A 19462-nucleotide genomic window follows, 5' to 3' on the forward strand; every position below is an offset into this window, starting at 1 on the left:
CTACATCAAGCAATCACAAGTCATGAGAATGTACCAACTCTCCTACGAAAAAATAAACCTTGCGCACAGTGGTGACAGCGGTAACAGCAGTCTGTGTCCTGTCAGATCTAGGGGCTTGGTCTGAGACTGTCAACAGAGCAGACCCCGCCCACACACTCACCCCCCTCGTCTCCCCCAAAGCCTCCGAGACCACCCCTTTCTCAGCAATTTTTGACTTTTGTTTGTGGGTGGGGAAAGGCTCTGCCACGCCCATTTAGTTGCACTTTAAGGGGGAAAACAATTTGGAGAAACATCTAAACTTTCTCTAATTATTCAAAAACTACTTTAACAAATGCTGATTTATTGATATAGTTTTCTACTAAATAATGATACAAAGACACAGGGAGGAGCAAAGTGGTTCAACAGCCCATAAATACATGAAAAAAACGGAGAATGCTAACATGATGCTACATGTTAACGCTAACGCTAGCTAGCACTTGCTATGACTGCTGTTTTTTCACTTGTACTGAACAATCTGCTGTGAATAAACATCCATATACCCAATTTAGACTTGACTTTATTAGTATGTGATAAATAAGTTAAACTGTCAAAAACTGTGTTTCCCAAAAGATTCTATTTTCCCCCTTGAAATTTTGAAACCAGAAATAGGGCTGCACGATTTTACAAGAAACCAATTTGCGTTTTTGTTTTTTTCTGGCATTCTGCGATTGCAATTCAATGTGAGATTGGTTTTATTGTTCATGCAGGTGAGCTAAAACAGTATTTTATATATCAAAAATCAAACATTTCTTTGCATTTTTAACCAAAGAGAAAAAGAAAACCTGCAGCCTCTCACTTTGACCAATAGCGAGCCATTTGTATTCACTGGGTTGGACTTTACTGAGACAGGCACATTTTTTGTTAAAGGGAGCCTCTTCCAGAGCCTCAGCCTGAGAGCTTGAGATTTAAAAAAAAAAAGTGTGAGAAAGACGCGTTCCTGCAGGACTAAGGAGCTCCTGGGGGGGGGAGTGGTGGGGGGCGCTATTGGTCTGTGATTGACAGGCCTCGGTCACCTTACAGGTAAACAGCCCACTCCCTCCTCACTGCAGGAGGCGGGGCCAGGGCCATGTGTGGGAGCGTTTCATTGGAGTGTTTGTGCTGCAGGGCAAGTGGCATCAGATTTTACGAAGAGGCGCCACACTCACTTTTTTAGGCAGAAAGTTGATCTATTTACTTATTTGCACTAAAGGTCAGCACACACTGCACTACTTTAATGCCTGATTTTGCTCTAAGTCTCAGTCACGCCAAGTCTTTTCAAGTCGCGTCTAGTCGAAGGCAGTCACACAGTTGGGTCGCGTAGTGTGGGGGGGTCACGACTGGACTGACGTTCAAATCGTGTAGTGTGGGCAGCAGAAAGACGCGACTAGACTCCAGTCGTAGGAAATCAAACATGTTTGATTTTTAAGCCCGATTTTGGACGCACACTGAAACGTGGGTGATTTTACCGTCCCAAATGTGAACACACAGAAAGCAGCGGCCAATGGCAGACTGATATAAAGACAGAAGAACACCGCCGCACCTCCCTTCTCATCTCTCTCTCTCTCTCTGTCAAAAAAAGTGGCACAAACTCATTTCATGGCCACAGCCTCACACAAAACAGCGCAACTTTGTCACCAAAAGTTCACGAGAGCCACCATTTCCAGCTACATTTCAACCGTGAACAGAGTTTAGCGGCACTTACTGAGTTTGGAGACGAACTGTTCAGCTTCACCGGCTAACGGCGGCTAGCCTCTCCGCTGTCTCCATCTCGTCTCCTTTTCTTATTAAATCCACTGAAATACGTCCCGCTTCTTCGTGTCGCCGACTTTTCTCTCCATTTGACAGAACTATAGCCAAGTTGAAGCTTCGTAGTAGCAGTAGCCTAGCTCTGTGATGTTGTGACATTGTTGACACCGTTGAATCAGGACACGCACAAGCTCAAAACACTCAAAACACAGGCCTGTCTTTGCGGATTTGAGTTTTTGAAGCCGGAGAAGAAATGAAGCGGCAGAGAGGAAAGACTGTGTTAGAAAACATCAGCTGTTTGTCAGAGTCGTGTAGTGTGTTCGCTCTTACGATTCTCAGTCGCTAAGTGTGAACCCCCAGACGTTTATAATCGCACTGAATCCAGTCGTGTAGTGTGGACCCCCCCATTCTATATAAAATCGTTAAAGACTAGAAAAGTTGTGTAGTGTGTGCTGACCTTTATAAAATCATGACCGGAATATGTAGACAACACTATTAGACAGTTTATTAGCAAAAAAGGGTAAGTGTTTCTTTAATGAATCAGCATTGTTTTTGCCATCATTAGAATTCTGGTTTTGTTTTTCTCTTCTAAATGATTGCTGCCCAAGAAAATATGAGAGAAATTGCTCCCCACATTAAAAATAACTACAAACTGTCTGTACTGTCATTGTTCTGTATTGAAACAGCAAAGAGATTGGTTTATTAAATATGCAGACCACGATCGGACCATGAGGTGCTTTGGTCGATGACTGTCCCTTTAAATCAGACCTTTCTTACTGCTCATTTCTTGACATCTGTCAGTGCTACATTTATAAAGAAAAAGAAGCTCCACACTCCTGTATTTTTCTACATTTGAACATGGCACACTTTAGTCCTCGCTCTTCCTGAAATAGTTCCGGTGCTTTGAAAACACCTCACCCGCTGTAGGACTCAGAGACGGGCTTTTTTTTCAATTATTCCTGGCTCCGCTGTTCCATTTTTCACGCGTTCTCTGGGGAAAATTTCACACTCTCTCCACTCGATCAGTCCAACCCACAGAAGGATCACTCTTAACTCCAGGAGTCGGACTGGAATCTGGCAACAACACGCACTCGAGTTTGTCAAATTCTATAAATACATTGCCTGTGTGGGATGAGTGATCCAACCCACGTCAAAGTCATATCTGGCCTCAAGTGAAATCAAATTATGCATTTATTTATTAGCAAGTCGCCTACATGTGAAACTTCCTCAAACCCAGCGCGGATGAGTGGTAGATACAGTTGAGTTTGTGTGGAAGGATTTTTATAACATTTAGCAACTTGAGACGAGAGGCAGAATTGCAGCGTCAAGCTAGACTAGCCGTAAGCAAACCTTTAGAACTTTGCAAAAACTCTTTAAAATAAGAGCTCTGATTTATCGGCCAAAGATAATTAGCAGCAATTATCGCCCTTTGTGACGCCACCTCGATAAGCCGATAAATCAGTTACGAGATCTGTGCTCATTTAAGTTCAACACTCAAACAGAGCGCGTCCTAAACCAATGTTTTTTATATTTCTGAGAAAATCAAGGATAGCTCTGCGGTCAAAGCACTAGGAATGAGAGAGGTTTTGCATTGATGAATTGAGCCGCACAGCTCGTGTTTTCTGCCACATGAGTCATGACACATACATGCACAAATTAGCCCAATGCAGAACAGTGTCTTGCTTTGGTGCTATCGTATCTCCTTCCTGGGACAGATTCATGTCTGCATTGGGCATGCACAGATTTGGCATCACTTCTCTGTCATGTCAGCAACAAGTTGCAGCAGCACAGGACACAATGACAGGGGGAGGAAACACCTCTGACTGGTTATTCTCCCATTAGACACGCTTTTAGGTGTCAGTAAAATGTTCTGTCGATATTCCATCAGTTTTGTATTAAGACTTAATTAATATGACGTCAACATAAGAAAAATACTGAGAAGGAAGTAGTAATATTGTTATCATTCATTTTATTTTTCAATAAGATGTTACACAGATGAGCAGAGACAGACCTGCTCAGATGATGGAACAGTAAAAACCCTGAGCTTTTAAAAAGGTGGCGACCCAAACCCAAAGTAAAACTCATTATTTGATCTATATTTATACACGATAATTTTTGCATTATGCTGCTTTATATGAAAAAATCCCTATTAAGTTACATTATACTGATTTATATGCAAAAATCCCCATAAAGTTGCATTATGCTGCATTACATGCAAAAAGCCCTATTAAATTGTATTATACTGCTTTATTTGTGGAAATCCCTATTAAGTTGCATTATAGTGGTGTTATTGCAAAAATTATTAATATTTAATATTTTGTTGCAGAAACTGTAAAACTGTTGAAATTGCAGAAACTCGTCACTTTGTATACACTGTTTAAATCACTGACAGACTTAACTGTATCAGAAATCCTATTCAAATGAATGGGGAGCCTTCCCCATACAAATCAATGGCAGAATTCCCAAGCCTGTAGAAAAAACGGTTGTGACATTGTAGATTTGGAAATAAAGGGACAAACAATTGTCAAGAAAGATTCATAAAAATATGATTGAATGAACACAATTATGAGTGGAACAATGCTCAAGTGTCGAGATGTGAATACCGAGGAAGTAGAAGTAGTTTTCAGCAAGTAAAAAATGCCGGTGGGCAAGTACCTGAAAATGCTTCATGTCAAGCCCTCTGTGTAGCCCAGTCTAGATAGTGACTTAATAACAATCATAATAATCATAAAAATCAAGTCAAATTATTATTTTTAGAACCGTCCTGAAGCAGTTCTCACTTATGTGCCGTCGTTTCTCGTGTGTATATTTATCATACACTGTGTTGGTTAGAAAGTGTAATACTAATGGAACCCGGCTCATTGAAAGTTTCCCAAACCCACATTTTGTGTGAGGTAAAGTCACATTTCCTCTACGTTTGTGGCCACAGATGTCTTTGCTCCCAGGCTTGTTAACCACATTTCCACAGACTCTCGCACCTTGTTCCTCTTCTTTCTGTGCTGTAAATAAGTTCCCTCTGCCTGCAGCAAGGGCGACACCTCTGCAGACTAGAGGTGTAGAAGTGGTGCCTTTTTCTGAGAAAGTAAGTTCTGTTCAGTCTGTGTTAAGGGTAGTTTGAGCCTTAATGGAGATTTCTTTGGAGAGAGTGGGTTTTGTGAGGCGTTCGTCTACATGAGCGCCGCAGCACGGTCGCTTTGGTGGTTTGGGTTTCATTGTTTTTAGAATAAACTGCTCTGGACCACTACAGTGTTCTTTTTGTTTTTATTTAGTCGACTAAACTAACAGTGGTCTGAAAATATAGATAAAACTAAACTTAAGGTTGATCATATCCCTGGATTTAACTGTAGGGTGCAGACAATCCAGACCATTTTTCATGATATTTGTAGCACCAGTGTATTCGATGTTATAGCTATGGGCACATGCTATGTTTGAAAGGTGAGACTCTAAGCTCTCCGTAGGTGAAAACAGTTTAATGCCTCTGTTCCTGAAAAAAAGCTAAACGGAGGCTATTTTTGATCAAAAGCAGAGTTTTTTTTCTAGAAACAGAGATATTGCGTGTTTTATGAAACACAACTGTCTCCCTCATTTCACTCTTCACTGAGCTGTGACTGAAAGCGGGCTTAAGAAAAGAACATCAACTATTGAGAATGTGGGCATGAGTTTCACCTTGTTTTAAAGGGATATTTCAGGATATTTGACATAGGGCCTCATTTCCGAGTTATCCAGGGTGTTGCTAATTTCTGGAGATAGTTTTTTTGTAATTCATGCAGTTCTTGTTTGAAGAGTTTCGTGGCGTTAGGCTAATGCAAAGCTAGTGCATTTCTACGGTATCAGCTAGCCTGCATTAAAAACAGTCTGACCCGCTCCACAGAGCACCTGAGGCAAATCACTTATAACACCAGACTAACCATATAAATGTCTGTGTCGATAGAATAATTTTAACCATTTTGCATTTAAAATAACTTATATTTGAGCAGCATCAGCTTCGTGGTTGTATAAGCTATGCAGCGGCGGAGTGATCTGCAAGAAAATAGTCCCTTAAAATGCGATCATTCATGTGACGCAAGGTCAGCTATATTCCAAAAAAGATCGACACAGACATTTATATGGTTAGTCTGGCGTTATAAGTGATTTGCCTCAGGTGCTCTGTGGAGCGGGTCAGACTGTTTTTGATGCAGGCTAGCTGATACCATAGAAATGTGCTAGCCTTGCACTAGCCTAGCGCCACGTAACTCTTCATATATAAGAACTGCATGAATTACCAAAAAAAATATCTCCAGAAATCAGCAACACTCTGGATAACTAGGAAATGAGGCCCTATGTCAGAAATCCTGAAATATCCCTTTAAGATAATATAGAGTTCTAATATTGTGACAAAAATAGGACAGGGTGGTGACAATAGGTTAACGGTGCTCGCATCTGACACACGGTTTATTTTTAGATCATACAAAACTGTGGCCTTGTTGACCACATTGGTCCGCGATTATGAGGCAGAAAGATCTAAAGCCCTAGGTATGGAGATGGTTGTTCTGTGCAGGAGATCCTCTCTGCTCTCTCTTCCTTCTCTCTCTCTAAGGGCTGCTGCTGCAGGACCGGTGGGCGGGGCATTCAAAACACACAATGAACTAACGAACGTGGTCATTTCTGCTGCGTTGTGATTAAATGCCCAGATGAAATGTCCATATCGTGACTTTTTACAAGTTGTTGATTGTCAATTATTTCAGTTCTGTTCATCAGAGCTCCCAAAATCACAGGAGTATCAGAGTGTCTAGTTTCAAAATTTAAACAAGGATTATTCAGATGTTTGACATCAGCTTGACTGAGCGGTGAAGCTGGCACTTTCTACGCCGGCACTTTGTGCTACGGTTAGGGACAGTCAACAAATTACTGAACAACTTGATGGAAAAACAGTTTGTTATTTTTCCCACATGAACAAAGGTCTGCTTACTGCCAAGACAGGTCAGCTTTTGGTTTGACAAATGAGTTTATTTCTGCTATTTTAGCGTGTCGTCTTTGCAGTTTTTGTTGTTGTTTTTTTACCTTTATTTAACCAGGAAAGTCCCACTGAAATTAAGAATCTCTTTTACAGGGGACTCCCCAGAGGGGCCAGGAATCCCCTTTTACTGTAAAAGAGGGGACTTTTAGTAGTAGGGGAAACCGGAGTACCCGGAGGAATCCTACGCAGACACGGGGAGAACATGCAAAGTCCACACAGAAAGACCCCCGTCCCTGGTGGGAATCGAACCCAGGACCTTCTAGCTGCACCACCGTGCCACCATGTTGCTCTAACTTTATCTGTCAGTTTGAACATGTGAAATATCAAGTCCGGCGTTTAGAAGCCACTGTTCTGCTCATATCCACTTCAATGGAGGGATTGAACCAAATCTAAAACCCACGACTGTGTGCTCTTAGTAACTGCTTTTGACACACGCATGCACTCCTGCCCAACGCCATCCTCCAGTGATTATATCCACGACACCAGGCTTACTGCTCGAATTATGTTCTGCTATGTTCGCCTCGCTCCCCGGATCCTGAACATGAATAATGTAAAGTGAGCTATATAAAGTGGTGTCGGAACATGTTGGGGAAAGCTCTATCCATTGCGCTTGGGTAGACACGGGCTTTGGAGTTTAAAGACGTTTCAAGAAGTGTGTGTGTTTGTGTGTGAGCTGCTGACAAAGGGAATGATGTCTGTACTTGGACCACATTTGCCCTTTTGTACCAACTGATTTTATATATAAACCATACAAGGAGAATTTGAAGTAACTCTGCTAATGAGCGTGTCGGTCCTGCTGGCTCAAAGGAGACAAACGAAGGGCAAGGCTGAGGGAAAGCCCTGTTATCGTAGGTGTCGATGTACGGAACATGTCTGAGAGAACTAATGAGCTCCACTGACGGGGTCAAACTGCTCGGGCCTGCTCGATCCCAGATGCATAATGTGGATGGCGTTTTTCGTGCTATGCAGTAAGGCTTTTTTTCTTCAAAGCACACACAAAAAGCTCATCCCCTGGAGTTAGTTGAAATGAGTCACAACCTTATTCCAATCCTTCTTAACCCATTCCTCCCATTTCCTCATGAAGACGAGTTTGGCGCAGTAATCTTTAGGGATGCACCGATACCACTTTTTCTAAAACCGGTACGAGAACTTTGATTGAAGTACTTGCCGATACCGAATACCGATACGAGCACAAGGCATTTTCTTCAACATTGTTACTTTTTTCATAACAGATTGGTTTGTAATTAGTTAATTTACTCATGTACATTTCCTTAAGTAAAGTAGGCGACACATTTAAGAGCAGTTATATTAGAATTGTGCTGATGCCATTTATTATTTATTTTATTTTCATTCAATATAATTTTTAATTTTTATTGCACTGTCCATCATAGACAGAAAAGCCTATGTCCAAAAGCCCCCCAATGCTTGTGCTTTATTCATTTATGTATTTTTATTTCACAATAGTATTGAGATGTTACTTAAATGGTCTCTTTTCGTCTTTACTTCAGCTCCGTGTAGATTTTCTCGTGTGTTTGTAGTAACTTAGCGAGCAGCTACAGCGTTTTCATTGTTCTGCTGCAGCTCATTTTCACTCAATATGGACATGGTGTATCTCTTTAATTTGGATTTTCTGAGGACTTTTTAGTCGCTGGGTTAGTTTTTCAGATGAATAAACCCCTGGGCATAAAACGGCGTCAGAATGGCCCAAACTGCTAGCCGCGAGTTAGCAACGTTAGCCTGTATCTTGTAAACACTGCAGACTCCACGCTGCAGCACTAACAACATTTAGCTCTGGTTAAATCCAGCACAGACTCTGATTTCGAGAGCGCAGACTGTAATAAAGTCAGCTCTATGTGGATTACTGTATTTCCACTAAACAATTCTCCAGTTTTTTGTTATCTTCTCTCCTCAGCTGAGAGGTGCGCCTCGTAGGTGCGCTGGCCGCACGTCAAATGGTATCGGTTTTTGTTATCGGGACCTCATGAATGAGTACGAGTATGAGTACAAGCATGTGGTATCGGCCCGATACTGGTGTATCGGTGCATCCCTAGTAATCTTTAACCTCAGTACCTTATGATCACTACATATGCTGCAGGGAAGGAAATAGATGTTTCTCGAGTGTGAGTGCACAGCCGTGTAAAAACGCAATTTCAATCACAGAATTTTAACCCGTCCTCCACCTCCATATTAACTGTAGTCTCATGAATGTAACCTCAAACGCAGACGATGGCATTTTACTGGCAAAACAAGCAAATCCTCAAGTGCAGTTCGGTCTCACAGAAGCCGACGTCCCAGGAGAGGCGCGCGCTTTTATTTTCTTACTCCTCTGTACACTTTGTGCTTTCGCCGCTGCTCTCGCTGCAGAGATGACCCAGTTTCCAGAGCGGAGCCACGGAGTCATGAAAACATACACCAAAAAAAACAACAAACACAAGAGCCCAAAACAACCACGACAGAAACGCAATGATGGGGAAATAACAAATCATACGAAACCTCAATGAGCAAGATGTTTCATTGCGCTTAGAGACAAATAGACTTGGACGACATGGAGCCGCGGTTAGGTGTGTAAGCAAAGTCGGGAATAATTTGCCGGCCTTATCCCATGAAAGTTTCTTCTAAACGTTGCAAAATCTTTAGGTATCACTGACTCTGTCCTCAACCAATTGGACACGCCCTCTTGGTTTCAATACACAAATATGTTTGATATGAGTGCCACGGCCTGCAAATGGTATTATCTGATGTTTTTCTTTGTGCTTTTGCCGCCGGGACTCCTTTTGAGCTTCTATTACTGTGTAATGATGTGAATTCTAAGAATGTAAACAGCTCAAATAAAAGGTCTAAAGAGCTAAGCACTTATAAAGCGGATAGCCTTTCTTTCCTCAACTCAACCCCACATTCTGACCAAGCTGCTTTCCAAAATCCCGGAAAGTGGGCCAAACTTAAATGGATTCAGAGTGTGTTTAGGAGAGGTGGAATCCGCCGAGGGAGATGGAATTGAAAGAGAGTTTTTTTTTGGGGGGGGGGGGGGTTCGGAGAGAGGGCGAAGCTGAAGTGAAATAAATCCGGGCAGAGTAGAGGGAAGAGAGGAGCGCAGGGCAGCAGATAAAAGTGGCAGACTGAGATGAAAGGAGACGCAGACAGAGCGGACATGACAGTTGGGGACGGGCTTCTTATAGCGCCGTGACTGTATGGGATGTAGCTGACAGATGTGGGGAAAGTTTAGCATCGAGACAGACGACGGAATGGCCACAACTTTGCTCAGCACTGGGCAAGGCTTGGGAAAGTGCTAGTTTAGTTTTAAAATAAAGGTTCAATTCACTATGATTGTTTTGAACAAATCCAGGATCAGTTTATTTTCTTGAAGCAAACTTCTTTCAGCAGCCTAGATCCACATTGTAAACACGACATTTGCGCTGGGAAAACAGACCGCGAGCGTTGTTGTGTGTCTCAATATAGCGGCTTTTGTTGTGGACCAGAGCAGCAGCTGCATTGTGGCTAATGAAATGCTCAAATATCGGCTGTGGAGGCTCTGCAGCGTCTAAAACTCAAACAGGCACAGGGACAATATTTGCTACCTCTCCGCTAACCCCTTCAAGGTAACTTACGCCACATGGAGTTTGTTCATTTTGCATAATTAGCCATGTGTTCTCTAGTTTAGCATCTTCATTCTGGCCTTGCTGTGGTGGTCTTGTTGATTCATGGTTCAGAAAAGAAAAAAAAGAATGATCATCGGCTACGTGAGTGTGCGATACGCTCCAACCATCGCCAAGAGAACTATCTTCATGAACTGGAAAAAACGAAATATCATCCATATTAATCAACGGAAAAATCTACTAACAAACTCTACTAACAGACTTTATGACAATGGAATACACACCACCCCCCTACAGTTACTCAGCAGAACCTGGACCCTAAAATCCAACCCTTTCTGATTTGATGTTGCTTTAATCAAATTTGTTTTGCTCCATCTCTAACTCTTCTGTCTCTAATTTTACTCTCCTGTGTCTGAGAGCCAACTCCCCTTAACTCCTCCACACCATTCATTATAACACACACACACACACGTTTGTAATTGTATCTTAGCAAGGACACTCGTAGAGGTAATGTATTACCCAGACCCTAAGCCCCTAACCCTGTTCTAAACTCAATCCTAACCCTAAAACCACATCTTGACCCTCAGTCCTTCAAATAAGTGAGGACCACCCAAAATGTCCTCACTCTGTTGGTTAAAAACTCACATTGGTCCTCACAATATCGTAATTACAAGAACACACACACGCAAACACTCCTAACCCAGTTCCGTGCAGCTGTTTTTGTATTTTAATGTTATTGTTCTCATTATTAACTCATCCTCATTTCTACCATTATTATTCACAATCAACCCCCCACCCCCTTTTGAAGATTTTCCTCAACAGCTACACCTCTGATACAACTTTTGGTGTGCGTTCCTCCTCTTTCCTCACGTTCTTGTTGATTCAAAAATTGCTATATTTATATGTGGAAGTAAATGCATGAAGGAAATGAAAGTCAGTCCACTATTAAAAAAAACAAACCCTCGGCCCTCATGTTTCATTGCGTGAGACCAATGAGGAGCTCGGTAACATGGGGCCAGTGTTATTAACATCAGCGATGCGTTGGCGCTGTCAGGACCTCCCGGAGAAGTCAGGGAACGATGCCATTAGGCGACGCAAAATCACTGGTGTCAACGCGACGGGCTGTAATTACCAAGGACATATAGCGACCGTCCCGCGCCGCCCCACTGCGCCGCCCGTAATAAAGGCTTTCACTGTCATTGAAAAAACGGTGTCATGATACGGGTCGGCTGGTGAAATAACAGATGGGAATTAAGCCGCTAAATGCATCTCTGGCGAGGCGTGCAGTATGCTTTAGGTGCCCACCCAGCGCTTTGTGCAATGCAGATGTGTTTGTATTTCACATCTGGTTGCATAAAAGTAACATGTATGAAAAACGTGCGAGAAAATGTTCTGCAATGTTTGTTAAACGGTCACTGCTTGCTAGCTATCAGCAAGACATGCTTTGTAGTCAAGGCAATGGGAAATGGGACTTGAGGGGAAACCATAGACTGTAAATATAATGGACAGCTTCTGCTCACTCCTCGCCGTTTACCATAATGACCACTGTAGACTCGGCCCTTGCGTGATGTGCAGCTCGCGCTGCTCCAATGCTAACAGTCCGACCCTCATTAAGTACAAGATTTCTAAAATTCTTCTTACGAAAACCAGCCTGGTTTCTTTAATTGTGACTAACCCAGCGTTATCTCAGGAGGAATATCTAGCCTAGTCTAGTGTTTAAAAAATAGAAACCAGGCGTTAAAATTGTTTTTAACGTGTCTAAACTCCAATGCTTTTCAATGGGGGACTAGAGGCGATATCGAGGCACTACAACAATGGCGGCCTCTAGTGTCGTGGGCATAAATTAGAGCAGCCAGCGGCCATTGGGGGAAACATGGCATTGATTATTCAAGCGCTGGTAAATGTTGAGTTCAAGGGAGTCAAACTCATTTGGGTGGTGGGCCTAAAGCTTCCTCGGCGGGTGGCGGGCCGCATGTAATGTAAACATGAAATAATACATTGAGAAGACTTGTTTCTTTTAAATTAATATTAATGAGCTGTGATTTTAAAATAAAATTAAAAAAAATCTCTTATGTCAGTGCACTCTGCTGGACACATGTAGAATTTCCTTTTTTTAAATGTAAGCTGCCCCCTAATGGCTGGAATGACCATACTGGTTATTTCCTTAAAAAATCATAACTCCACACAGGAATGGGCTAGAGCAGGGCTCCACACTAACTTTTTTCATGACCGTCCCGACACCGTCCCGAAAACCATTTGGCATCGTCCCGAAATGGATGTGAACCGTCCCAAATTTTATAGAGCTCTCGCTCTTTTATAGGGAAGAGGGGAGCATGCACACTCGCTTACATAAATATTAGGGCTGCAACTATCGATTATTTACATCGATTTGTCGAGTAATCAGATATGTATTGTATTACTATTTATATTGAAAAACTACATTTCATGACTTTAGAGCAGATTATAAAAGGAGAAAAAATGTTTTAAACAAAGGATTTTTCTGCTAGAAATAACATCATTTATTCTTAATTTCTTAGTTTGTCCCAAAAGCAGCAACATTTGACTCTCATTAAGAGACGCCTGCCCTTATGTCCATGATGAGGAGAGAGAGCAGCTTCAGAGTGTCTTTTAAATGAGTACTTTTATTCTTATTCAAGTGAAGTAGGTCCTGACTGGAAACAGAATCTTGAAATGTTCTGCTGAAGCTCGGGTGATTGATTTCTGTCCCAGGATCTCAACCAGAGGGGTTTCCTAAAAGAGGAGAAATATTTTAATTATTTTTGTAATAGTATTGCTATAGCAGGGAATAATGTATCCATTTTTGTGGTTCATAAATGTATTTGTTGTGAGCAATGAAAGGATGGATATGAGAAATTTAAAGTATAGATGAAACAGTCTGACTGTTGGAGTTTTATTCTGCTTTTGAAATAGTGTGACCACCTCAAATAGTTCAAAGAGACCAGTGGGACAATTTGGTAGAACTTTGAAGTACAGAGGAATTAGTTTAGTTTTTTAAAGATCAGGCATTTTTTATCCCACTAAAAAGACACACCTTTTCATTATTACAACTTTTATAACACTGGGCGAGCAACAGATTGCAAGTTAAACACAAAAATCATGAGGGCGGCTTCAGTGATAAAGTGGGACATGTTAAGCAGGGAGGAGAACAACACGGCTCTGGAGTACAGTCAAAAGAGGGACAGGTGGTCACGCTATGTAGATCTGTGTTTTTATTTATCTTATTAATTTAAATCGTAGATACAGCGTAAAGATATTTAGCGCAAACCACTTTGCAGCGACGGAGGAGTAGAGGGGGGGGGAGGAGAGAAGTTACCTTATCATGTCACACTTTGAAGTAACAGTGGTTGAAAGTGTAGATCGTCCTGATGGTAAATCACCACAGATGCAGTTGTCAGCATTGTTGTGGCGGTAGCGGAGCAGGGGGGAGCCGTGTCCTTTCGCCTCGTTCACCTCCGTCCTGTCTTCGCCTCTCGTTGCGGAGTTTCTTCTTGTTTGAGCCGTGTTTTGATGATTACAACAGCCGGGTTCTCCGCTAGAGACTTTATTTTTTTGACATCCTCAGGTATTTGTGCTCTACAAGTCAGGGGCCCTATTACATCATCTTGCGGGCCAAATTTGGCCCGCAGGCCGCCAGCTTGGCATGCCTGTTAAAGCAGTACTAAGTAACGTGTTTACCTTATTAAATCCTTTCCGTAGTCCCTATGGGGGGTAATGCAAGCATTTATGGGATGATTGGAGGGTCTTTCATCTCCCCCTGGTGTCTCTGGCCAGAAAACCACAATTGCAACTTGACTGCCACCGGACCGGAGCCACCAATTTACACTAATAGAATCACGAAGAAGAAGCTAGCATGCTAACAGACAAAGCTAACTGCGGACTAGCGTCACTTTAAACAGTATTTACAGCCAAGTTTGAGTGAAAAAATGTATTTCCATTGTGTAATTGGATGTACAATATCCCTCTCTCCCTTCGACTTTTCTGTCAGCGTAGTATTTACTCTCCAAGACAATTAATAAGTTAAAAAAATCGTAACTTGCTACGACACCTGCAGTTGCGCTTATGGCCTCTAGGGGCAAGAGTTACTTTAGCATTCAAACTCAGTTGTTAAAGCAGTATAGAGTGTAAAAAAGACTAATCTACACTAGGGGTGTAACACTGCATCGTGCCAGGCAATGACAATATGCATCATAGTAAAGTGACGGTGCAAGTTGAGTCTATATTTCTTAGTATTGAAGCTTTACGACGCGTGTGTGTAGGCAAACAAACCGAGCGCATGTGTGTCATCAGCACTTACCGATAAACTGAAGACCTGTCATGCTGTGTATGCTTCCTTGTATGGAAACACATGGCTACTTTTAGTTTTTTTTTTTTAACTTTTAGAACACTACGATCCCAGAGCCCAGGGGCACATTTTATTCTGAGATTATAAATGCTGCTTAATGATCTTATATCGCACTTGCACCGTACAGAACAAACAATATGTTTATTTTGTAACGTTGTTCCAAAATGTCTCCAGCTGCTGATTTGGCTTAAATTATGCACATTTTTAAACTCAAAGGTTTCCCGTTGTGACCAAATTGGCTTTTGAATATTGAATATTCCCCTAATTCCTCTGATGAAATGTTGCAAATCTTAAAAAAATAGATGCAGATTTGTGTTTGTTGCATTAAAATGTCCTTAAAAAGCATTACATTTGACCTGCTGCTGCCTGCGTTAACCCTGAATACAGGAGAATCTACCCTTTTCTTCTGGCTTAAACGGTTGTGTTTTCAGTACTTTACCATTCACTGTGGACCTTTCCGTTCACCAGAGCATATTAAAGGGATATTTCAGGATTTTTGACATAGGGCCTCATTTCCTAGTTATCCAGAGTGTTGCTGATTTCTGGAGATATATTTTTTTGTAATTCATGCAGTTCTTATGTTTGAAGAGTTACGTGGCGCTAGGCTAGTTATATTCCAAAAATTATTTTATCGACTCAGACATTTATATGGTTAGTCTGATGTTATAAGTGATTTGCCTCAGGTGCTCTGTGGAGCGAGTCAGACTGTTTTTAATGCAGGCTAGCTGATATCGCAGAAATGCACTAGCCTAGCGCCACGAAACTCTTCAAATAGAAGAACTGCATAAATTACAAAAAAATATCTCCAGAAATCAGCAACACTCTGGAAAGCTAGGAAATGAGGCCCTATGTCAAAAATCCTGAAATATCTCTTTAAGAGTGAAGCTCTTCCTGCAAATCGTTTTGGTGTTGGTAAATGTATCTTTCCTCTATCCCTGAGCACCTGAACCCTCTCAAAACCCTCTCAAACTCACACTTAACCTTGTTGTTGCCCAGGAACGATGTGAGCTATTGAAAAGACAGAGCTCCGCAGTAAAAGAATGTGTCACCATAGTTTGAAGTGCGACTTATGAAGCTTTAATGTTTCCTTTTGAACGGGCGTCACACACGCTCCTGTCACGTCTCTATGGTCAGCCAGGCGTGCTGAGGAGAACATGACAAGTCACAGTAACACGGGGAAAGATGGAGTGAACTCTTGTGTTTAACTATTTAAAAAGTCACACATGACAACAATGCAGTGTCTGATGGTTTATTCATAATGTCTATTTGTGTTTGTGTCTTCAAGAACCACTTTTTCAGGAGAAGTAAACGACGGGCGACGGCGCAGGTATTTTTGGCCTTTGTAGATAAATCATGATCATTCATTAGTCATCGCCCACTTCATTCATTCTCGCTTTCCGTCATCCTACTACTGATCACCTCCATGCATTTAGACTGTAGAGCTCGAGTCCTGGCATGAAGTTTCAACACATGTTCCACCACACAAGCGGTCTTATTATCCACGCTGTGGAAAATGGCTAAATTGTCAAATCGGGCCCATCACTGCATGTCCACCTCACGTGCACCGCATGGACCATTTAGCCACTTTTCAGCTGTCTAGATAAGTGGGTAGTATATCGGGTCTAAATGGAAGGAAAGGCCTGATTCCAGCAGTGTTCTTATAGAGCAAAATGGATAAAAATTGTAATGGCCCAAATTGAGTAAAAAAAAATTATATTATCTTTTTTTGCCAAATCGCCCAGCCCTAGGTCTTGTATAAAGTGATGCACGATAATATTGGGTTGCGGATAATTTTCGGCAATTATCGGCTTTTTTGACGCCATCTCCAACAAGCCGATAAAAAACTTTTCAGCCGATAATTATAAGCTCAAATTGCATTGCACCGCATCTCCATCTCGACGCCCGGCTCATCCTGCAGACCGGAGCTGCTGCAGATTCAGGACAGCACTTTTACAGCAGCAGATATACGCTCTCCCCAGCCGACTACTTCACTGCTTTAGCTGAAAAGCACACAGTATTCCAGCGAAACAACGCTGTGCAGGCGCTCTCCGTGAAGGAAGAGTTTTTTACTTTTTACATCGAAGTCACTTCAACATTTTCACCGCAACCAAATGAGAAAAAGATGAGGAATTTTTTTTTTTATTTGTGGTTTATTTGGTAGGGACAGTGCAAGTTAATGAACAAGCCACACCGGATTGTAGCCTTAGGCTAATTTTCATCCGTCGTCCCCCATGCGCACTCTCAAACACACTCTCATACATCCTGGCCTATTGTACATGTTTTTAGTGGTAGGGGAAACCGGAGTACCCGGAGGAAACCTACGCGGATCCGCGGTTCGCATTTAATGTATTGTCTTCGTGTTTCTGATCAAATAAAGACGATAGCCCCGCAATTGAAGCGCTATGAACATTTTACATGAATGAAATGAGCCACCCAGCTCGTGTTTTTTGCCACATGATGCACAAATTAGCCCAATGCAGGAGAGAGTGTCTTGTTTTGGCGCTGTTGCAGGCCTTTCGTATTAGTCAAACTTGAATCTGTCACAGACACGGGTTTGGCATCACTTCTCTCAGCAGCACCGCACAAAACGGCAGGAGGGGACACGCCTCTAGACTCAGTGAAATACTCCAGTTGTATTCCACCAGTTGTGTATCAAAGAATTCATTAGTATGACATCAACAAAAAGAAAAATACTGAGAAGGAAGTAGTGATGTTATTATTATTATTTTAATTCTTTCCCCCTTGGACGTCTACTAGGAACCACCCATATGTTACTAGGGCTACCCATCAAGCATAACTGCATAAAAGAAACTTCCACAAGTGATTCTAAATGATTTTCACACTCTGAAATGTATTCAAACATAGACATATTTGGTATCTCTGGAAACCTTAGGCTCTGAACTTTCCATTTATGGATGTTTAAATTCAACTAATTTACAGGTATGTAACAACTCACTGAAAATTAGAGTTTACCTGGTCTGGTGCAAAATCGGAAACAAAAAAACACATTCAGCATCTAATATATGCAGGTTCTGAACTATATTCACAAAAATATTTTTGAAATATATTTGTCAAAGTGCTGAGACAGACTTCATATAATCAGATACGGTATGGACAGATGTACACCTGTTTGTACCTGTTGTACACCTGTGTGTATCTCACTCGTTTTTCATTTAGCTTACTCAACTCATTTATCTTATTCAACTCATTCTTCATATGCCATGAAGAAACTCTGAAACTCTCAACTCTCTTTTTTTCAATATTGAAACATGCAAAAACATCTGAAGAGTCTGATAAATTTGAACCTGGTATGACTCAGTCCTCAGGTGGATGCAACTACTGGAAACAGTCATTGCACATGCGTGCATTGCATGTTGAACAGCCATATACAGTTTCATGGCGGCGTTCCTTGTAGCAGCTGCAGTGTTTTCCTGGTAGTCACCCAAAGAGGTGCGTCATCTTGCGTTTCTGCACGTCAATGTCTATGGGAGATCCACACTCGCGAATGGCCGCTCGCTTTCTGCTGGAGAATTCATTGGTCAACTCCTTGCCCAACTCCAAGATAAAATCCTTCTGTGCATAGCGCTTCCTCCTTCCCAACTGTCTGGTTGATGCAAGCTTGTACAGAATCCAGGCATGTACACTGCAGCAGTCAACCACAAACCATAAGATGTACTTCCAATACTTTTTGCTGGCACGTGATGCTGCATACTTTTTCCTTAGTTGATCATGAACATCAACGGCATTCATGTGTTGGTTATATCTGTTGATAGCTTTGGGTTGGGGCACAGTCTGTTTCTGTCTGCCCACCTGCCGTTCACAGGTAACTATTTCACTTGGATGAGTAAGGCAACTGTGATCAACAATTACAATGCTGTTGTCATTCCAGGCAGTCACAGTGAAGTTGTTTTTCTGAAAAGTCACGGTGTCACCTCTCTTGGGCACCTGTTTCTTGAGTTGTTTCTTTTGCTTCATGGCAGGGGGGACATCTTTTCTGGTTGTGCCACAAGCATATATGTGGTCTGACAGGAGATGCTCCAGCAAAAAAACTGAAAAGAAAAAATGGTCAAAGTAAACAGTGATTTAGGCCAATTAAGTCCCGTGTCATTTCATGAATGACTCTATATCCTAGTCCATGAAGCAGCTGAAGAGGAGTCTGATATATGCCTGAATATAGCTGAAAGTCTGACATGTAGGCTGTCCTACATCACACCTTGCCCAAGATTTTATTCCAAATTTCTCTGGCTTTTTAGCCAGGATGATTTCTAGGAAGACGCGCAGCAGCGTGATTGCAATGTAAGTACTGAGAAAGCTTTTCATACCTATTCATGGTCATCACGCGCTGAAACCCGTTGACACCCAGGAATGCATCTCCAGCCCAGTAATCTGCGTATCCGTGCATGGGATTTACACGCATGAGTATCGATAATCCAAAATACGATTTCATTTCTTCCCCGTCAGTGGGTATCCAGTATTTGTCAGCTTGGCCACTTTCTCGTGCGCAGAACGCCGCATAAGCGTGTGTTTCTGTGGCAATTCTGTCATATACTTCATCTTGGAAAAAAAGACTGAAATATTTCAACGGACTAGCCTCAGCAACATCCAGATTTCGGGGCAATTTCGGTCCACAATCAAGTATAAACGTGACACAGATGAGCAGAGAAAGACCTGCTCAGATGATGGAACTATAAAAACCCTGAGCTTTTAGAAAAAGGTGGATTATTCGATCTATATTTATACACTTGC

The 19462-nt window shown here is 41.9% G+C and overlaps 1 protein-coding gene across 1 annotated transcript in view; it reads left to right on the forward strand.

The window, feature by feature from the left end:
- kif20ba (kinesin family member 20Ba) overlaps nucleotides 1-19462 on the forward strand; it is a gene marked incomplete at its 5' end in the record, with an annotated part of 95680 nt that overhangs the window by 52516 nt on the left and 23702 nt on the right. The window contains one exon of the mRNA XM_079559361.1: nucleotides 16002-16043. Coding sequence (XP_079415487.1) covers nucleotides 16002-16043 — 42 coding nt within the window. The remainder of the gene's footprint in view (nucleotides 1-16001; nucleotides 16044-19462) is intronic.

This window comes from Gobius niger (assembly GCF_951799975.1).
Source record: "Gobius niger genome assembly, chromosome: 7".
NCBI lineage: Eukaryota > Metazoa > Chordata > Actinopteri > Gobiiformes > Gobiidae > Gobius > Gobius niger.